At 46.3% G+C, this 20,412-nt stretch overlaps 1 protein-coding gene and 2 non-coding genes across 7 annotated transcripts in view; all 3 read left to right on the forward strand.

Moving 5' to 3' along the window:
• The first annotated feature begins 12 nt into the window (after positions 1 to 12).
• LOC116184203 (U4 spliceosomal RNA) lies at positions 13 to 153 on the forward strand. The gene has a single exon (XR_004148959.3). It is a non-coding gene; the product is annotated as a U4 spliceosomal RNA (small nuclear RNA).
• A 581-nt stretch (positions 154 to 734) lies between these two features.
• On the forward strand, positions 735 to 875 carry LOC116184202 (U4 spliceosomal RNA). Its single transcript, XR_004148958.1, has one exon. It is a non-coding gene; the product is annotated as a U4 spliceosomal RNA (small nuclear RNA).
• Positions 876 to 2,259: 1,384 nt separating this feature from the next.
• PXN (paxillin) overlaps positions 2,260 to 20,412 on the forward strand; it is a 46,758-nt gene continuing 28,605 nt past the window's right edge. For 2 of the 5 annotated variants that reach the window (XM_085592640.1, XM_021549839.3), the window contains exon 1: positions 5,090 to 5,199. In XM_085592640.1, coding sequence (XP_085448766.1) covers positions 5,187 to 5,199 — 13 coding nt within the window. In that variant the 5' untranslated portion in view covers positions 5,090 to 5,186. Of the gene's footprint in view, positions 2,414 to 5,089; positions 5,200 to 20,412 lie in introns of those variants that run through there. The other 3 variants (XR_014958566.1, XM_085592639.1, XM_085592641.1) reach the window with 3 other exon arrangements.

A 20,412-nucleotide genomic window follows, 5' to 3' on the forward strand; every position in this document is an offset into this window, starting at 1 on the left:
CGGGGTCAGGGCAGCCTTGCGCAGTGGCAGTATCGTAGCCGATGAGGGTATTCCGAGGCGCGATTATTGCTAATTGAAAACTTTTCCCAATACCTCGCCTTGACGACTTGAAATACAGTCGGCAATGGCAATTTTTGTGAGCCTCTTCGGAGGCGGATTCTGTGTGGTCAAAAGATAGACATGTGGAATTAAATAAGGGAGTGTGGAGCTGAGAATCTCGGTCTTAGTAGAAGTGGGGATCGCTCAGCACTTTGGTTACTCCAAGTGTAATTTCACTGCTCATTCCTCAGTCAGCACCTTTGAAACAAGCAGAGAACTGTTGATGTAAAAAGCGCTCAGTTTCTGAAGCCGTGTCTCCGGCTGGAGCAGGCGGCGGGGATGCTCGGCAAGGACCGGCGCTGGCGCCGCTCGGGGCTGGCGGGGGCTCACGGCCCGCGGTGCCCGGGCTCGGCCCGGCGGGGATGCGCGGAGGGCGCGCCCGTTCCGCGCGGGGCCGCCCGCGGTGACGTCACGCTTACTTTGCATATTCCCTCCCAGCAGCCCTCGCGGGTGTAACGGGGGCCCGGAACGGGGGGCAGAACGGGGCGCCCCGGTTCCGGCGGGGCGCGGAGGGCGCGGGGCGGGCGGGGGGCACAGCTGGGAGCGTGCAGGCGGGAGCGGGCGAGCGGGGGGACTCGCCGTGAGGCAGGCGGCGGCCCCGGGGCGAGTGCTGGCAGCGGCGGGTAAACCCGGTCAGCTTTGCGCAGTGGCAGTATCGTAGCCAATGAGGTTAATCCGAGGCGCGATTATTGCTAATTGAAAACTTTTCCCAATACCCCGCCATGACGACTTGAAATATAGTCGGCATTGGCAATTTTTGACAGTCTCTACGGAGACTGAATACTCTGGTGAAAAATAGACTAAAACTAGCTCAGGTGATTGTATTGTGCTGCGTGGTCTTTACCTGGCGGCGGGAGGGGGCTATCACGGAAGATAATACGGCTTCTCTTCTTTCAGCGCTGCCAGGGCTTGCTGCCGCTAAGACCGCGGTTTAATAAAATGAGGGCGCTCCTACGTTGAAAGCTCCTTTCTTTTTTTCTCAAAGTTACTGAAAAAGGAATCGGTCAGTGAAAATGGAAGTGGAGTGGCTTAGGTGTTGTAGAAAGATTTCTGGAGTAGCTCTTGCTGAGGAGAATCCTTAGGAGATTAGCCTCTCAACAGGCAGAGAGGAATCTAGGGGGAGTGAAAGTCTGAATCGTGCTTCCCCAACTGCAGGAGTCCTCTAAAACTCATTAGAGAACACTTAGTGTACTAAGTACTGTAAACTCCATTTTGTGTGCAGTTCTTTATTGACATCACTTGCTTTAAGAAAAAAAAATGCAATAGAAAAATGCTCCTTATTGTCAAAAAAATCACAAACCTTTGCTCTGGAAAAAGCAGCTGCTGGTGTCAACTCCTATTATATAAGTAAACTGCATCCTTTCCTAATTTGCAGCAATTGAATAGCTAGGCAGACCCTACGGAGGGAGACTAATGACCACTGCACACTGGCCTCGCTGAGGCTCCGCTGCAGCTGGGAGCAGCTGCTCTCCGTCACTCTGTGTGAGTGAGATGTACCTCCTGGTGCTGACAGCTTGCCTCTGACATTCTCTGTATGGGCACAGAACCAGATCCACGTGTGCCATCCCGATGCTCCTACCCTGCCGGTTAGACCTTGAGCTGGGCAGCTGCTTGAAACTTCGGTAGAACAGAAAGCTTAGTAGTGAACATCAGTCTCTTAAGAATGACTATTATTTTTTAAAATAACATTCAGTCATGCTGGGGTATTATACACAGCAGTGACCAAGAGTGACAGTGAAACCTCACAGATTGCCTTTGTCCCCCCCATTTGTTCCTATTGCCAGCAATATCAATTGAAATCAAACTCTGAAGCACAGGGATGCCATTACCCTTTGGCAGAATAAGCCACACTGGTAAATAGCAAAGGCATATGTAGTTTGCAGTGAGTCATACACTTCAGGTAATTTCTTGATTCTTATGAACTGTATTGATAAGTATTGGATTTATCACTTGGTTGTTTCTCATCTTTGCTGCCAGAATTGTCTGTGGTAATGCCTTGGTGTGGTGCTTTCAATCTGCATTGCAAAGTCACGTCCTACATCTTATGCCAGAAACCAAGCTTGTTCATTTTGCTGTAGCAGATCCTTTCAACAAACATGAAGTTGAACCTCGAATGTGGGAGTTGCATGCTGTGATTTACTGCTATTGCCTGAAGCCCAAAGCTCTGATTGAAAATTTTTTCCTTGCATTCACCTGAAGAAAGAGCAAAATCCCCTTGCATGATGTTCATGTGGCACAGCACAGAGGGCACACACTGCAATGAAGGCACTGTCATTGCTCTGCAGTTTCAAGCCACTCTCTGGAAAGTGCACAGGTAAGTTCTAAACATGCCTCACAGGCCAGTGTAGCTTTATTTCTCTTCTCTGACACAGATTGAAAATAACAATGCTTTTCTTCGCTGGTATTATGAAATGAGCTTGGATCACTCCTGTTTGGCAGCCAGTCTGAAATGACAGGGCCCAGGAGGACAGTTAATCCATCAACTCTGAGGGTCTTGTGTGTGGTCAGTGGGTTAAGCTGCCCTTTGAGGGACTTGGTCTGTAACTGGTAAATGACTCTTCAACAAGAGGGAAAGATGCCTTGAGCAAGTACTCTGGACACAGATTGTGTGGAGTTAGGAATACTCTGAACATGGATTGTGTGGAGACAGGAAGCCCTAAAGTTCAACATTTTGTTGATGTTAACTCACTGTCTAACTTCATTTCCAGTTCCCAGCCCTGTTTCCCATCTGCAAATGGGGGTGGTAACTTCTTGTTACACCTTATGTGAAAGACAAGGGTAGATCAAAATGTCTCAGCTACGGGGCACAGCATAAGAAGAAGGCCTGTGTATTTCTAGCAGCAAGCAGGTGTCCGTGAGTCAGGGAGAGTCTGAGCCAAAGAACGGGTAGATGATGGGGAAACAGGAGTTCAAGGCTTTGGGAAGGACAGAGCTTGAGCCCACAACACTGACAAGTCGCCTTGGCAGCTGGGGTTTTAACCTGCCCCTGCTCCCCCAGCTCTCATGGGAGGGTTAGGGACTGGCAATTTTAAGTAAGAAATATCAATGTGTGAATAATTCAGTTATAAACAGCACCTGGCTGTGAGCAGGTTGCTTTTAAAAGCAGGCTGTCTAGAGGATAGTATCACTCATGGGACAGCCCTGCCTTCCCACCCCACCAACACTTTCAGTGCAGTGCAGAAGCCATAGGCAAAGCTTTAGAAACAATGGAAACAATGACTTTTTTTTTTCTTTTTTTTTTTTTAACACTGACCATCTTAGACACAACCATTTCTTGTGGGAGCAACCCTAACTGGTTCTGTGACAACTTAATTCCAGCCCTGAGACACAATAGAAACTGCTTTCTTGATTTACATTCACTTCCAGACTCCCAAAGGACACAGTAGGAAGCTGAAAATAAAAATGGCATACCAGGCTACAATATGAACAGAGCACAGTAGGCACTTTATTTATGCAGAGGTAAAAATACAACCCAACTTGTGGCACATGCTTGTCACATGTTGGTGGAGGAAACATACAGACCCCAGGAAAGGACTCGTTTCTAATGACTTTAGATCTGCTCTGTGACCAGTCAGCGCTAGTGGTTCATGTTGCTCCACCTGGGGATGCACATCCTGATGTTGTCATTGTATAGCCAGTGATGGATTTTGAGAAAATTTTAACAGTCCCTCCAAATAATGTTTTACATTTTGCTGAGGGAGACCAGCAAGGGGGATGTCAGGTGAAATCTTTGGCATGGATGGTGAAGCATGCAATGAAATCTTTACTTACATTTGTGTTGTACTTAGATCTCAGTAAGGACATTATTTTCTGACAACTGTATTTGGAGTAAAAGCTGGAATTAATTTCTTGGAGGTTTTTGACTATTCATAAGCATTGGCTGGGATGAGGGAGGAGATATTTCCCTGCCCCCCTAACGATAATTCCCATTAAAGCATGACTTAACACAGGAAATAATGATGTCTGACTTGTGCTAGCAGGGGAAACTGGGCATGTTTGTACCTAGAGAGTGAAAAATGCAGCACTGGAGATTGCTCACAGCTGACCTCACGGTCTCTGTTTAATGGAAATACAATTCCGTAATCTCAGCTCAACAACAGGACATGTGCTGTTCAGTTCTGGGAACATTTTCTGACTCGGTAGTAATTTTGTAAGGAAAAGAGCTACAAGAGTCATGTTTCCTGGATCCTCGGCAGTTCCCACACTGATATTTTTTGGTGTATCTCTCATCAGATTAAGAAGTGGACATTTGGGCTGAGCAACTGCATTTACTGCCATGTCAACTTGGCTGGAGCACTGTGGGAAACAGTAGCTCTGGTGAGGGTTGAGCTGTGCTGCGGCTCAGACAAAGCGAGGACTTTGCTGCCTTGGAGTTGTTTTATAGAGGCTTGAAAGGAAAAACACGTGGGAAATGATGGTTCAAGGTCACCACATGAGAAATCCAGGAGGGCTCTTATAGTCTTTGAACACAGCAAAAGAGAAGTAGCTGGTGACTTTCCTTTATGGTGGCCACAGCGTATGGAAAATTGCTCAGGAAAGGTTTCTGCCGCCCAGCTTCCCTGGGATGGGGTAATTCAGCTGAGGCTCTGAAATGTTTGAAGGTTTTGGGGCACAACTCTCCCGCACCACCCAGCCAGCCCAGCGCGGCTGCATCGCTGCCCCGGGACATTCCTCTGGGGAAGGTCCTGCTCCTGCAGGGAGCAGCGCGGGGCTCGTGTGGCGTTCGCGCTCAGTCTCGGACGCGCGTGGGGCCGCCGGCGAGCGGGGCAGGCCTCTCCGGGGCAGGCCTCTCCGGGGCAGGCCTCTCCGGGGCAGGCCTCTCCGGGGCACACGCCGGGCGGCGGCTCCGGGCGCTGCCGCCCCGCCCGGCGCTTCGCGGGGCCCCGAGCCCGCGCCCGCTCCGCGCCGGGCCGGCGGCTCCCGCGGCGGCCGGCAGGGGGCGGCGCGCAGCGCGCGCAGCGGGGGCGCGCGGGCGGGCGCGCGCGGGGGCGGGCCGGGAAAGTTGCGGGCTCTGAGGCGGCGGCGGCACCGCGGGGCGGGAGCGGCTCCGGCGCGGCGGCAGCGGCGGCACCGGGCACGACGGCACCATGGACGACTTGGGTGAGTTCCGAGCCGCGCGGGCTCCCCCGCGGCGGGGGCCGCCTCCCCGCCGCGCCCCGGGCGGCGGCGGCCGCGGCCCGCCGGCCACGCTGCGCCCCTCGGCGCCGCGGGGCTCGGGCCGCGCCTGTCGGCGTCCGGGGACGTGTCGCTCCCCGCGCAGCGCGCCGGCCGGCCCGGCTCCCCGCGCCCGGGCCCCGCGGCTGGGCTGTCCCGGGGCCGCCGCAGCCAGGGCAGGCGGTGGCTGTCCCGGCCGGGAAGGGCGCCCGGCGCTCCTGTGCCCGGAGCAGCGTGGGGCGTACTCGGGTTTCAGCAAACATCTCCTCCCTGCCCCGCCGCAGCCTCTCCAGCCTGTTCTTGGGCGAGATCTGAACTTTGCGCGGGTATGGAGTGGGGAGCCCTGCGGGGATAAGCGGAGCCCAGCCGCGCTTGGAGCTCATCCTCGTCCTCCCTCTGCTTCTCCCAGGTGTGCTGCATTATACGGTTTCCCGAAACCATGTAATGGAGAAATGTCAGGCAACTGGTCTCAAGGGAAGGATCTAGAGAATTTGAGTCCTTTGGGACCAAGCCGGAAAGGGTGTGGATCTGCCAAAATCCCTTGTGCTCTGGGAGGCATTAGGACGACTGAGTTCCGCTTATGAAACCGATTAAATCAGACACTGGGGAGGGGCTGTGATCCGTTACTTCCATCCTACCTTTAATAGAAACCAGACGTTCTGTTGACATATAGTCCCAAGAAAATTGCAGGTTTATTTCTGGACCTGGAAGCTCATACTACGGTGATGGCATAAAGCTGGTGGTCACACCTTCAGAAAATAGACTTTGAATTGGGCTAATGATAAAACTTAGAGGGTAAGGAGTCCATCTGCTGCGTGGCTTTCTGGTGAAAGGTGTGCCCATGGAGGATTCATCCTTGGGGAGTGAGACCTTCTGCTTGAGTGAAGTAGCTCTTGGTGGGAACAGAAGTAATTTCTACTGCAGCTTCTTTTCATGGTTATTGTTCAAGTGGAGACAGCTCTGTTTACCTTTTCTCATATCCCTCATTCTGGTTATCTCTTGGAGATTTGGTGCGAGTTCCTAGCATGTTCAGGAATGCACTGCTAGTCAGAACAGGATTCACCCAGTCTGTGTATTGACTTGATGGGTAGCCCTTCAAGGTGAGCATACAGGTCAGTGTAGAGCCAGTTTAGTGTCTCACCATCAGTAAACCATGGGAGCCTCACTGTGCCCACTGCAAGAGCTGCATTCCTAAACGTGGTAGTGTGACTTTCCAGCTGTTGGAATAGGCTGCTGCAGTCCCTTAACATTTTTTCTTTCCTCTGTAGGAGAATTAGAGGTGAACTGCTAAGAAATTGTGAAAAAGATCTGAAATTGTGCCTGGTTTGTTTTTCTGAGCTCTGAAGAGTATTTGGACAACCAAAAGTTAGACCTTCTAATCTGAGCAACTTGATTTCATCAAGTCTTAATTACACTGCGTCTGTCTCAATTTTTGTGCAGCCTTTCAGACTGGACAAGATCTAATTAACAGTAGGCAGCTGAACAAAAAAGTGTGACCTTTTCTCTCTCTAAGCTTTTCTGTGGTGTACAGAATTCACCATGGAAAAGCACACCAGCTGTTTTTCCTCTGCAAATCATTGTTAGCCCCAAAATGGCTCACTTACTGCTCTAAAGTCATTCACCTTGGGATCACACATAATGGAACTGTGCTGTGCTGATACAACTCCCCTGAAATAAGTCAGACTTTCGAACTCAAGTGAGAGTTGTTTGTTTTTCTTTCCTCATTATCTATGGGTGGATTATCTGAGTTGTGGATTAACTGTGCCATGGATACAGACGTCTGCACTGGCCCTGTCCAGAGTCAAGCTGGTTAGGCAGGACTTGTTGGTTCAGGCACACTGCCATGTGGGCAAAGCTGCTCTGCTTCCAGGGACAGTTTTGGCCCAAAAGGAGTTTGATATTGAGCTGGGACTTGTAGGTGCAGAGTTGATGTCAAGTTAAATCAGCTCAGATACTTCCATACCTCGCTTCTGAATCTGTGTGGCACAGAAATGAGCAGTGAGTGAAGGGCCTTGCTGGGCATGAGTGAACCCCTAACAGAGACCATTGGTGTGTCTGTTCTTAACTCCTTGCTGTTGTCAAAAATCTCCTTCTTTTTCCTAGAGCTGGAGGATTTGATCAGTCTGTACATGTCCAATGTAAAATGGAGGTCCAGAAGTATCTCAGTTTTGTTCTTGGACCGGAGAGTTTATGAAACATATGAGAATGGATTTGTCTTGCTTTGAGGATTCATTTGGAGTTGAGAAAAATCTTTGTTCCCTTTTTACCCCCTCCCCCAGTGTTGAAGAAGCTCCCACAGGAAACTTTCTGCAGGCTGGAGCTGTGCACCCTGTTGTTCTGGAGGAGCCTCTGTGGCACAGGACACACAGTGCTGGGCTGGATGTAAACTAGAACAGCCCGTGGTGGGAAGGGGGAGGAGAGCAGCTGGCCAGGCTTGTCCAGATCGTCTCCCTGCAGCCTCTCTGAGGAAGCACATTTTGCGGATGTGCTTGGAGTTTGACAGGAAGTTTGCTGAATGAATTTGCTGTCCTGCAGTGCTGTAAATTGGCACAGCTTTGTCCTAAAGAGTGAGAACCCAGATTTGGGGCTCTTGTCCCTTTCAGGGGATTGCCAAAGCACAGCCTGTGCTTCCAGCACACAAGTGATCATCCACACATACTTGCTTCAGACAAGCTGAGGCACTGAGATGTTGGGTTACTGGTTTGGTGGTGCTACCTTGTCTAAGTAGTATGAAGGAACAGATCCATTAGGATTTGCTTGTTGCAGAGGAAGAAACCTAATTTGTGTAAACTGTTATGTATTTATGGTGACAGGAGTAGGAGAAGAGAAACTTTACATTTGCTTTAGTCAGAATACTGTTTGATTTTGACACCAAAGGTTTTTTACTGCCTTTTTCTGGAAGGGTTATTTGCAAATACTACTGGGAAACCTTTTCGTAACTCCAGACAGAAATGGTGTGGCATTTAGAAGCTTTCATTTGATGAAATTCTCACTTATCTACTGCTATTAAATTTTTTTTTGTTTGTTTGTTTTCAAAGGCTTCAGATGTTTTTAAACTGGATTTTTCAATTGAAAACAAAACAGCATTCACTGGAACTTGTAAAAGGTGTTTTACAAAGAAGCTATATCTGTTTAATGGGGACGTATTTATGGCAGTGTTTTGTCTGTCCACGTCAAACTAGATTGTGAGCTGCTTTTTTTAGGTGTGCTTGCTCACTTCTAGAAGGATTTTTCCTTTGCATAAGGTTTTTCTAGCAATGTGACTTCAAAATCCTGAGTGCATAGTTCAAGGGCACAAGAGATTTTGCTTTATTAGTTGTTTTCCTCTGTTTTAGGAACTCTAATCCACTCTCTCTTCAGTGCTTAATCCTCTCAAGATTGACTTTAAAGGGAGCAATCTTGCTATTGATTTTTCATGGGAGTGTGGAGGGAGGTGCATGTGTTTCCATCTGTCATCTGTCCTAACATTTGGAAGATTGCTGTGCTCTGCAGGGCGGTGCTGTCTGTCCCTTTCCAGAGGGGGATGCTTGCCTGTTTCTGACTCAGTTCCTTTAGTCTGGGAGTCATATGCTGTGGGATTTAGGCTCACTTGATTTAAGAGTTTGCTGTGAAATTGCTTATGGTCAGCTACGCCCAGGAAATGGTATTGGGGGGAAGCACTGGTAAAGTAATTTGGTGCCTTGGTTTTCTACTGGCTCAGATTTCGGAGTCCTTCCTGCTGCTGGGCGAGAAGACTGTAAACAGAACGAATGCTCTGCACAATGGGGTTCTGACTTGTTTCAGCTCCTTAGCTGTTGTGACCCCTCGTAAAACAGGGACTTCATTGTCCTGAGCAACTCAGACAAGGAGTCCTCTGCCTCAAGCAGTGTGGATGCAGAGAGAGGCTTCTTTTCTTGTTGCTCTATTTCCACGGAAAGGCTGGGCTCTGTGCTGTCTTTAGCTCCTTTGTCCCTCGCTGGGAGAGGTCAACTTATCCTAAGTGTTCAGCTGCCCTCCTGGTTAAAACTGATCCTCCGACACCATCTCTGCCACTGGAGAAACAAATGGGAAACTTCTCATACATCTTCATCGCTCTCTCGCTCCCCTTTTTCTTTCTTTCTTAGGGAATCACGATACTTCAGTTTCTCTGGACCCCTTTTTCCTCACCTCTTGCCCTTTGAAGTCTATCTATTATATGAAACAAGTTGTGAAACTGTAGAAATGACAGCTAAAATTTTAAAGTCTGGCAGCAGGACAAGGACTAATAATGCACTTCTATGTAGATCATCTGCTGTTCAGACAGATAAATCCCTTATACTAAAACGCTGTAACTAGAGGGGTGAAAAGCCTGTCCATGGTGACAAAACAAATCTGTTTGACTCAAACTAATGTGTTAGTTGTGATACCCAGAATCTGATGCAGCTTTGGAGACAGCCAGAGCAGATTCTAAGTGCAGTTGTATGTCCTAATGGAAAATCAGTGTGAGCGAATAGGATCTCTGGTCCCAGTTTCCTGCTCTGGTCTCAGCCTATGCTTCCTTCTTTGTGTACTGATCCTGTGTGTCCCTTTTTGTCTGATGCGGAAGCTGTTAATGAAGATGCTCTTCTGCTCCAGCTGCATGAAAGTGAGACATTGTCTGTGGGAAGCTTTCTCACACTATGATAAAGCCTGTCCTAACTAACTGAGGTTTAGTAACAAACCCTGGGAGTACAGGTCATCATGACTATTAAGATATTGCATTTTAAAATGTTAAGTAGGGAACTGTCTCACCTGTGGCAGGATTACTACATCCAGTAGTGCAGGGTAGAAGCAAGAAGTGGCACCATTGCTTTCCACTTTGGTTGAAGTTGAATGGGTTAGAGAAAAAGTTGTGATATCAAATTGGTTTCACTTGATTTAAGTGCTGGCTGCTGAGGTGTTCCCTGTGGCCATCTCCCTTGCTTGTGTCCACAATAACTGTTGGACAGTTAACTGCATCAGCAAGCTGATTCTTCTCAAAGTCATTTTTTTACATGGACAGTGGACTGGGAAGTGAGGCTACCTCTTTCAGCAATGGGTTATGTTTAATATAGCATAAGGCAACCATTTCTCCACAGCCTCAAAAATGTACCCTAACTTAAGGCATGTTGTTTCTCCGTCTGTGAAACGGGTAATTACTTCTTACCTGCAAAGTGTGGTTATGTTGGTTGAGATCTTTGTGTTTCTGAAATAGCTTCCAGCTGAAAAGCTTCTTTCAAGCTTTTCTGGTCACCATTGCTGAAAAAGTTTACAGTGTCAAGTTTGAATTAGATTTACAAGTTTTTATTCCTTTCTCAGCCACGTTGAATATTCCCTATGTGCCTTTCTGATTGCTCATTTTTTCCTTACCCCCCGTTATGACAGGCTGTGAGTAGGGAGAAAAGATTTTCTTTCCCTTCCAAGTTCCCCGCAGCAGTTCTACCCTAGTCTTTCCCTTTACCACAGAGCGTCATGAAGTCATTCAAGGAATGTTGTGTGCTAAAGATATACCATAAAAAATAGGAGATGGCCGATGACTTCCTCATATCAGTTTTAGCTGTTTTTCACATTCATGCTCATTCTCTTTGCAAACGACCCCAGAGCAGCAGCAACCAGCTAGCTGGGGACAGTCTCCCTCAGCTGATGGGTGTTAAATTCCATGCTTTCTCTTCTGTGCATGTGTGTTTTTAAATCCCGATGAAGCAAACAAGTTGAACTGGCAACTGGAGTGCTGTGGGACAAGTTTGGTGTTGGTGTTTCAGTTACAGGAACTGGGTCCCTGAGGTTATGTTTTTGTGCTGTTTAGCAGTCTGGTAAACTCTTTTTTTTACTCACACAAATGCAGCTTTTTCTTTTAGCAGACAGTAACTATTCTGAATTTACATGGGAAATTTATCTAAGGAGTTTGAGACAGCTGTAAACTGAGGAGCCAGAAGAACTTATGGCAGGCCACAGGGGGAGGCAGCCTGCATTGTTAGTGCTTGGCTCCTTTCTCCCTGAGCTGGACTGTCTCTACACTGTGAACAAGTTCAGTTCAAGTTATTTAAATGATGATGAGGTAGTCTGAAGTTGTCCAGTGCAGCTTGTCGTGCCACTTCTCACAGTGTTCTTATTACCATGAGCACATCTGCGAAGATGGCTCTGCTGGGTGAGGTACGGAGTGGCTGGCTGGCAGCATGCAGTGGAGTGTAGCTTGATTTCTTGTGGTTTTTTACTGTTTATTGCATGTGTTTAAACCTCTAGCATTTTGCAAATCATTTGAAGAACATAAAAAAAAGTAAATGGCACTCCAGGGAATAAACCTTCTGAATGACACTCTGCATGGGGAATTGTGCTTTAAATGGCTCAGCTATAAATCAGACTGTATGGGGGCTCCAGGAATAAACCAGTCCCGTGTTTTTGTCACAGAATTGAGCTGGCAGACAGAATTAATCTGTCTGTGTCTGTCTAGATGCCTCACAGGATCTTGCTTTATTTCCATTGCTGAAGAGGAAGGTCAACCGAGAATTTCACTTTGTGCTGTGGGGAAGTTTGTGGTGGTTCAGGGACTGCGGTTAGGCTGAGTTTTAATAAGAGCAGGAGGTGGTAAAAGAAGCCAGAGGTAGAAAAGGTCATGGGCAGGAGGGCTGTAAATAATTTGCCGTGGCTTAGGGGCTTAGTATTCCCTTGTTTTATCCTCTTTCATGGTTCTAAACCAGTTCAGGGCTTCTCTGTGAAAAGGTTGCTTTTGGGTTGAAGCCACTAATTTCAGCTGGGTCAGGCAAAAAAGCCTAGGGCTAACTGCATGTCAGTTGAGGTTACTGGTGCCCCATGAGCTGGAATAAGCTGATGGCTTGGCTGTTCTCTGTTGCTCATCTTGTTTTACCATTAATTGCATCTGTTGCTCCCTGTTTCTCAGCACCACTAGCTGCCTTGGGACTAGATTTGGGTTGTTGGTTTTTTTTTGGTGTTTTTTTTTTCTTCTTCTTTTTCTGCTAGCAAATGGCCCCTTTTGGACAGAGGAGATCCCCTAGAGTAAGGTGCCTAGAGTAGTACTTCTGGTTTGAAGCTCCTGTTCATTATGGTTTTATATGGGAGACTTTTTTTGGGCTGTGTAGGCCTGGTCAGACAGTGTGACACACAGCTGGAACTATTCTGCCTGGCTGTGAGCAACTCCAGCAGTTAGACAGGATCCCTGCAGAGAGCTGGAGCACTGGGGGAGGGAAGAAATGCCATTTCATCCACGTCATGAATCTCTTATCAGTGGCCAACTCAGTGTTGTGAGTGGGTGAGCTGCACTTGAAGAAGCTGCCTTTTATTTCTCTTGTGAAAGATGAGGAGCTCAGCACTGTCAGTCAGGCTGAGAACTGTAGAGTGGCTATGTGGAGTTTGAGATGAATTTGTCATGTTCTTATAACCCTAAACTTGTAGTTTTCAATCTATCCTGTTTGTACTTAATCTGAGATTTGCTGCTTGGCTGTCCTGAGCAGTTTGCTTGGGCAGTGCATCACAGCTGCTCTGGCATTCTGCTCCTGTACTTCTTAACTGCTTAAATCCAGTGCCTCCTGTCTTGGGGTCATGCTTAAAAGCCTTGGTGTGAATTAGAGAGAAAATCTGTTAGGTTATCATTCATTTTTCTGGTAGGGTTGGTTAAGGGCTTCATTTGTTGGATGCTACTTTCCCATCAAATGTGAGGGAGAACCCTACTTGAAACAGATCACCATGGTATGGCTGTGGTGCTGTGAAACTCTGAGAGCTTCTGGGCTGTCTGGATCTGCTGGAGGCCCTGCTTGTATTGCTTGGGTCTGGAAAGTGCTGTGTGTGGGGTGGGAGAGCCAGTGGGCTGCGAGGCATTCGGGGGTGGCTCTGGTGTGGTCCTGGCCTTGCAGGGTCGGGAGGCTGCTTGCTGGGGAGGAGGGGTTGAAGGAAGGGGCTGGGGGTGGTGCAGAGAGGAAGCTTTATGTAATTCTTGGCTGGCTTTTGAATAATTGTTTTAATGAAATGGAATGCAGTGTATTCAGTACTTGCTTGGCAGAAACAACGTTTTTTTTTGTGCTGTTTTCTATATTGGAGGGGGAAAAGGAGTCGGAGTTGCTCTGTTTTCCAGCTGCTTTAAACACTCTAGGCTTGGATTTGTCACAAAGATAGAAGTGGAATATTTTTCTTGGTGAGGGGGCAGTTGCACTGCTGTGCATGTGTGAGACGTTGTCTTTGTACATTGGATGTGTGAGTGGCAGAGTCTGGTCCCTGGGTTTCTCTGAGGGCTGTGGATGCCGGTGTGGTTGAGGTGGAGCAGGTTAATTTTAAAGTACCCAGCAGTAATGGGATGTAAGTGATGTAAGTACATGTCCATATAAAATATGTGTGCATCCAGGTACTTGGTAAGAAAATTCATCTCTTTTCCTCTGTGCCCTAGTTCAGGGCATAGCGGGGAACAACATGATGAGCTGAGACAAAGAAGTCAACTTAATTTTCAGTGAAGCAAATATGTAGGCACTGGGAATCTTGACTTCTCTAGACTAGTGCAAAACAGTCTCTCCAGTTTTCTCAGAGGATTGGTGACTTTTATCATAGGATTGGTGGAGGGACAGTCAGAGATCATGCTGAAAACCCTTTTTTAGAAAGCAATTTGAAGAAGGATTTATTTCATGAACCTCTGAAAGGGAAGTTTATTCTCATGCTGCTTCTATTTCAGTATTGCTGCCACTTCCATTTTTGGTCAGTGCTGGAGATCGGTCTCTCTTAGTCATCTCTACCTCTCAAAAATATACTTTCTTTTTAGTCTTTGTAATTTTTTCCTCAGTTACTCTTTTCTGCAGTCAAGAGTTCTCTTGTGAGTAACAGCCTTTGGTTGATAGAATAACATTTTTCTTTATCAAATAACAGCAACAACTTGTGTTCAGGGCACTGAGATGAAGAAGCTGTCATGCGTTTAATTGCTTTACTAATACTGCTCTTGGTAAAATATCCTCACTGTTTCTCTTGCTGCTGCTGAAACAACCAAGAGACTTGTGACTGGTACTTGTGTCATGATACCAGATGACAGGTACAGTGATGGGTCATCTACCTTCTCATGTAGGAGGAGATAAGAAAACCTTAAACATTCTCCAGCTCTTCTCCATCCACTGCCTCAAATATACTCCAGATCTAAAACTGTTAGTTTTCTATCTAGTTTTAACAATTTTCTTTCTTGCAGTGGGCCAGTGTCATGACATTGTGAAATTCTTGAGCCACATTCTTCTGCCAATGCTAAAAAAAACCCCAAAAAACACCCCTAAGTCAGAGCTCTGCAGCTACAGAGCCATCAGCAGTCTCCATCGAATTGCCACCCACATCTCCCAGAGTGGACTGGGGGACCAGTTCCCACATTCACTTCTGAAACACTGTCCTCCTTTCATTCCCAGAAGCTGTTTTTAAAGTGAAAAGAAGCTGCTTTAACTAGATTTTTAACCATGTGCTTCTTGGCCCCTTGTACTCTGTTGTCTTTCAAAGCTGTTGCTTGCCCACTATCTGCAATAACTTGGGTTATTTTTAAGTTACAGTGCAGTGCTCATCAGACTGAAAGCTTCATTTTAAAACTTTCTCCCTATTATAGTTATAAGTAGTACCAAGATCCACATGACTGAAAAATGTGAAATATTTTGTTGTCATTTCCCCCTGCCCTGTTCTATGAGTTTACATTGTGCTTTTGGCAGCGCTTTGTGTAAAGTCAGTTTTTGATGATGACTTACACTTTTTGGCTTACAAAGATTTTGGTGTTGCTTCCAAGTCTGCTCCCACCCTGTTGCAGAGAACCTTCGCAGAAATGAAAACTTCTTAAAAGAAACATCCACCATTTTGAGAGTACTTCCTTAATAATTAGATTTTTAACAAGCCAGTTAAACCACATTTGACACAAGTTCCCATTTTAAAAGAAGGGAAACAACCCACTTCAGAGTGGTTGGCAGGTCAAGCCACAAAGTCTTTATTTATATCTCAATATAATAACTTTTTATCTGGGTGAGATTTGGTGGGACTCTGTATCTCCTTACGACACAGGCTTTTAAATCTTGATATACCTTGGTTTTTTAAGGCTAGATTTGCATTTGTTGAATATTATTTACATTTATGCTTTTGGGAGCTATGCTTGTTACTTACTGAATGGGAAGTTGCTGAAGCTAATGAAAAGTATGTGTTTCAAGGTCTAAAATCTGCCAAGTCTGCATTCTGATATCCCATTTAAGAGCCTTCAGGATAGGAATGCCTCAATAAAACTGTACTAAATATGGGTATGATTACAGAGTCTCTTTAGTATCCCCATTCTTTATTACTGGAGTCCTCCTTTTGCTGGTAGCCAGGGCACTCTACATCTCATTGGCAGAATTTGTGCTTCTAATGCTTTTAATGAATTCAGAATTCTTTTAATGAATTCAGAATTTACACTAGTATTTCAGTCCTTTATTTCATCATCTTTATGTGTGTCTCAAATTTTGTAACTGGCACTTTGCCTAGATGGGTCTATATTCAGATCTGTTTATGCTGCCTGGATAGGATTTCCACAGCTTAAAAGATGCTGGTTTTTCCCCCCTCAAGTTCCATGTCCATTATTGCATAACCATGCAGATCCTGCTCTTCCCTTTATTGGTAATAGGGTCCACATGCTTTCCTGTTTCTGTTACTTTTTAAAAGGCAGATAATTAACTTGGAATGTGCAAGCTCTGACAGTGTTTTGTCTGCTGCGACTGTGTCCAAACCCATTTTTACATAAGCAGATGGAGAGGATCACAGGGATCCTCAGCAATGTTGTTACGGGCTGTGTGTTACCTGTGTGCTGCTGGGGTGTCAGAGGTGGTGGTCCTGCTGCTGCTGAACGGGGAGATGGCTTTACTTTTACTAATCCTTTCTCCTTCTGTGTTTTCTGACTGCTTGGACATAGCCATTCCTGCTGACTGCTGTGTTCATCTCTTCCCTGACCCAAAAGAATACAGTCAGCTTTTTTCCACTGGGTGTATATTCTGTTGGACTGGTTCATAGAGGGATCTTGTGAGAGCCAGAGCTTGTACAAGTAAGTGGCAGCAGCACATGTCTGGAAGAGGGAGTAAAACTTCTCCATTTTTGGCAGCGGTGAGCTGTTAATTTGCTTTTCTGCATCTTATGAAACTGTATCCTTCACTCCAGGGTGCTCACTGTCCAGTGGAACTCCTGTGCTCCTGTAGACCCTGATGTAACATGTTTTCCTTCCCTAGATGAGTTAGAATCAGCACTTACCAAATTATGATCTCCAAGTTGACAAGTGCTTTACAGCTGTTGCGAGGGGTCCCCTTGAGAGGTCAAATCCACGCCCTTCTCATTTCCACCTGAGGGCTCTGGAGCACAAGTACACCAGGATTGCTGCTGCCCAGAGATTTGGAGACCACTGCTGTGTGTTCACAATGTTGTGATTTGCCACTGTTGATTTCACACTAAGGTACTGCTTAGAAGCTGCTTGGAAGAGTGATCCAGCATGTGTTGTAACCTCAGTGCTTTTTATGACAATTTTCAGTTGTACAAATTTCAACCAAATACGAATGCAGGGCTTAAAAAATGCCCTTATCTGCCCTCTTTTCAATGGGCATGTATGGCATGTAAAGGGTTGCTTGTTGTAGCTGGGTGCTGCACACCTCTGCATTGAAGCCTTGAGCTTTTGTTGCCAGAGCTGTGGTTTAAAATCCAGTGTCTTGTTTCCTGCTGGTTCTATTCCCATCCTTGGACTCTTTTGTCTAATGGAGATCTCCTTTGTACCAGATTTGTCAGATGTTTGTAGAATAGCAGCGCTGTGTTTTGACCTAGTGCTTGTGGGGTAGCTGCACTCTGGTGTAGCAGGAAGGGTCTGGTTCCTCAGATAGCTGGCTTGGCTGAGCCCCTCTTCCTGTAGCAATACAAGGGAGCTGGTATTTTGTCCAGAGGCCTTGGCCCTGGAAATTTTCCCTGAGGGGTCAGTTCAGTGGCTGCTTGTTTGGTGTTTGTGACCATTTAATTTTTGTTTTGGCAGTGGAGAGCAGATCCTGTTGGACTTCTAGAAGCTTTCAGAGAGAAGCCAGCAGCAAATGAAAATTATGACATGCAAAAGGAGGGTTAATGTAATATTTTGCATGTGTAAGGATAAATAAAGGACCGAAAAAGACAGTGTATAACTACTAGTGTTTTTGGGTTTATTAAGTTTTTTTTTTCCCCATCTACAGTGTTGGCTAAAATCCAGCCTAGGTCAGTAGTGAGGTGTTAACTGCTTAGTTGTTTGTGCAAAATGTTTACATTACCTCCAAAGTGTTCCTCCCTCCAAACTGTCCAGGATGCCATTTCATTCCTGTTTGTACAGAGCAATGTCCCTTGCTTTAGTCTGAACCAACTGACCTCCCTCCCAGAGACAGCTGGGTCAGGATTGGCCATTTGCTACTGCCTTTGTCTGGGACTTCCTGGAAATGCCTGAGGATGTGTTTGCCGTCAGGCAGAGATCAGAAATAGATCTTGCATAAGAAGAGCCACTCCAGGAGAAGACTGTCAGAAGTTGTACTTACCCTCCTTGAAGTCCAAAGCTGTTTCCAATTTCACAGCTGACACATAGGGAGAGAAATGGAGACTCTCTAATTTGTGCAGATAGTTGTTCCTTGTCATCTTTTACAGGGCTAGGTATTACTGCCTGTTGAACACCAGTCAATTTGCTTCCAAAAGGAGAGGATTCTGACAAAAGACTTGGTGGAAGGTGGAGCTCGTAAGATTAAGGCTGAGAAATTCCAACTTAAATATTTGTAGTACAGGCCTGAGAGTCAGATTTGCTTTCTATTCTGATATAATATGGACTTGCCATGTTATGTTGGGCTGTTCAGGCTTGCATCTCAGTTCTCCATTTATGAAAGGTACATTTCTTTTGTGCTGTTAAGGAAGTGCGAATATTAGGGTGAGGATTCTGATTTGTGAGCCTCATTGGGATTCAGGTGCAGTGGCTGCTGACTTAAGTGCCTGCAGTTGCTGCAGGCCACAGCCAATATTCTATCAATACAAAATGGAATATGTGGAGATTTAGGTTTAGGGTGTGGAACTGCGACAGCTGTGACTGAAAAATGTGACTCAAAAAGGCTTCCATGTGATAAATGCTGTAACTTGTGGGTGGAAACATCATCTGAGGACAGTGGTACTTAAATCATAGCAGTCTGAATCCCTGGAGGACACGAGCTGGAGTACTGGGTAAGGCTGGTTACAATTTATGTATCACCTTGTGATCCTTCTCTTGTGCAATTTCCAACTTCTATGTCCAGTGAAGCAGAGCCCAGCTTTGCTCTTAGCATTGTGCAAACGTTGAGGTCAGATCAGCTTTTGCAGGCGCTGTGTCACAGGATGTGCCACAGCTGTGATGTACAAACCCTTGACAAACTTTTCCTCATTCTCCTGAAGATTGTTCATGGGTAGCAGTGGAAGAATTTTTTGTGCTTACCCAGCTTTGGAAATGGTTTCCTATTCAGGACTCTGACAGCCCAGTGAATCTAGGTAGAAAGGAACCACACAAAGGATTATTTTCTATTTTGGCTTCACACAACCATGAATCTCTAAATATATTCAAGGCTTGCGTAGCTGGATCTGATAGCTGTGAAAGTGAAAATATTTGTTTGGTAAGGAACATGGAACATGAATTCAGTTTTTGGCAGCCCATCTTAGCACAAGGTGTTTCTTCTTGGCATGAGCCGTTTGCTGCTCACCACTATGAACAGAGGTGTTGCAGGGCGGCTGCGACTGTGCCCTGCGAGCTCTGCAGTCCCAGTTATCAGCAGGGACACACAGCGATGGCACGGGGCTTGGGGTGGAGCAAGATGGATTTATTCCTGGGCTCCCAGACAAGACTTGGGGGGGTGAACAGAAGTTTTTATACAGCAGCTCAGGAGTAGGGGTGTAGGAAAGTGAACCAGTGAGGATATGGTAAGAGAGGAGTATAAGGTGGGGCAAATAGCTTATGAGCCTGTTAGGGAAAATGGGGGGAGAATAATACAAAGTAATGAATGGGGTGTTGGGGGCAACAAGACAGACACAGAACTCTCTGGAGAAAGGGGTAGGGATAGGGGGGATTGATAACTTGGAAAGGAGGAAGTTAGGAAAGGGCTTGAGAAATTTAGCAACTGGGGAAGAAAGGGAATTAGGTAGAACAGAGAGCAAACATGGATTCAAAGCAAAACACACCACAACACAGAGGGAAGTAAATACAAGATGTCTCTTTTCACTTCAGGTGTGGAGAAAACCATGCTATAAAAAAGAAGATGCTTTATGTGGCAGGAAATAACCCTTCTCTCCCTTCCCACCCCCTGATCTAGCACTTCTGGAAATGAGAAATAAATGGGAGGACACACCCTTGGGAGGGAGCAGCCTCTGAAAGTAGCTGTCATAGTGCTGCTGCTTAGTTCGAGTGCTCCTTTTGGAGGCAATAGGTGCAGAATACAATACCCCCCCCCCTTGCTGGGCTTGTATGGCCTTGCTTTCCTCTATGCTGTCCTTAGATCTTCAGTGCCAGTAAGAGTTTGTTCTTCCTGGTGTTTCTGTTGCCAGCTTTTGAATGTGATAGGCAAGGCAGTGGAGTGGACAGCCGAGGTTAATTTGCAAAACTTCAAAAGGCTACACTTGGTTTTAGCAGCTTTTTGTCTGAAAACCAGAAAACTTATTCAAACCGTATTTTGTTTCTCTGGAGCATTTTCTGTTCTGGAAAGGGAAGGGACTTGAAGTAGGAATCACTTTCAGGGTGAGGATGCTCAGCCCATTGTGACATATTGAGGAATATTTATCTCTGACCACAAAAGCCGTTATGTACCTTGTGGGACTTCTGTTATCTCAGCCATCTAATGAACTGTTCTGAGACAGTGGAAAGGGTATGGAAGTTTTGATCAGGAAGTTGGAGAAAGGCAGAATAACTGTGTGTTTCTCTTTTTGTAGGTGGTGGTTCATTTCTCTCACTCAATTTAAGCTGGAGTCTAGTTTAGTGTTCAGAGAGCTAAGTAGAAAAATTCTGGTCCTATGGGAAAACCATTTGTGGTTCCTTCACACAACTTGGACTGTAGGCCAGGTAGTGCTGTGGATTTGTATTTTCATCAAGGAAACTGTGCTGACTCAATCTTCAATGCACTTGTGGTGTCTCTCAGCCAGCATGCTGAGCTGGTGATCCCATGCCCTGTGAACCAGTTAAGATTAGGTTACCTCCCTGCCTGCTTG

Source organism: Lonchura striata, chromosome 15 (genome assembly GCF_050655825.1).
Source record: "Lonchura striata isolate lonStrDom1 chromosome 15, ASM5065582v1, whole genome shotgun sequence".
In the NCBI taxonomy this organism is placed as follows: Eukaryota; Metazoa; Chordata; class Aves; order Passeriformes; family Estrildidae; genus Lonchura; species Lonchura striata.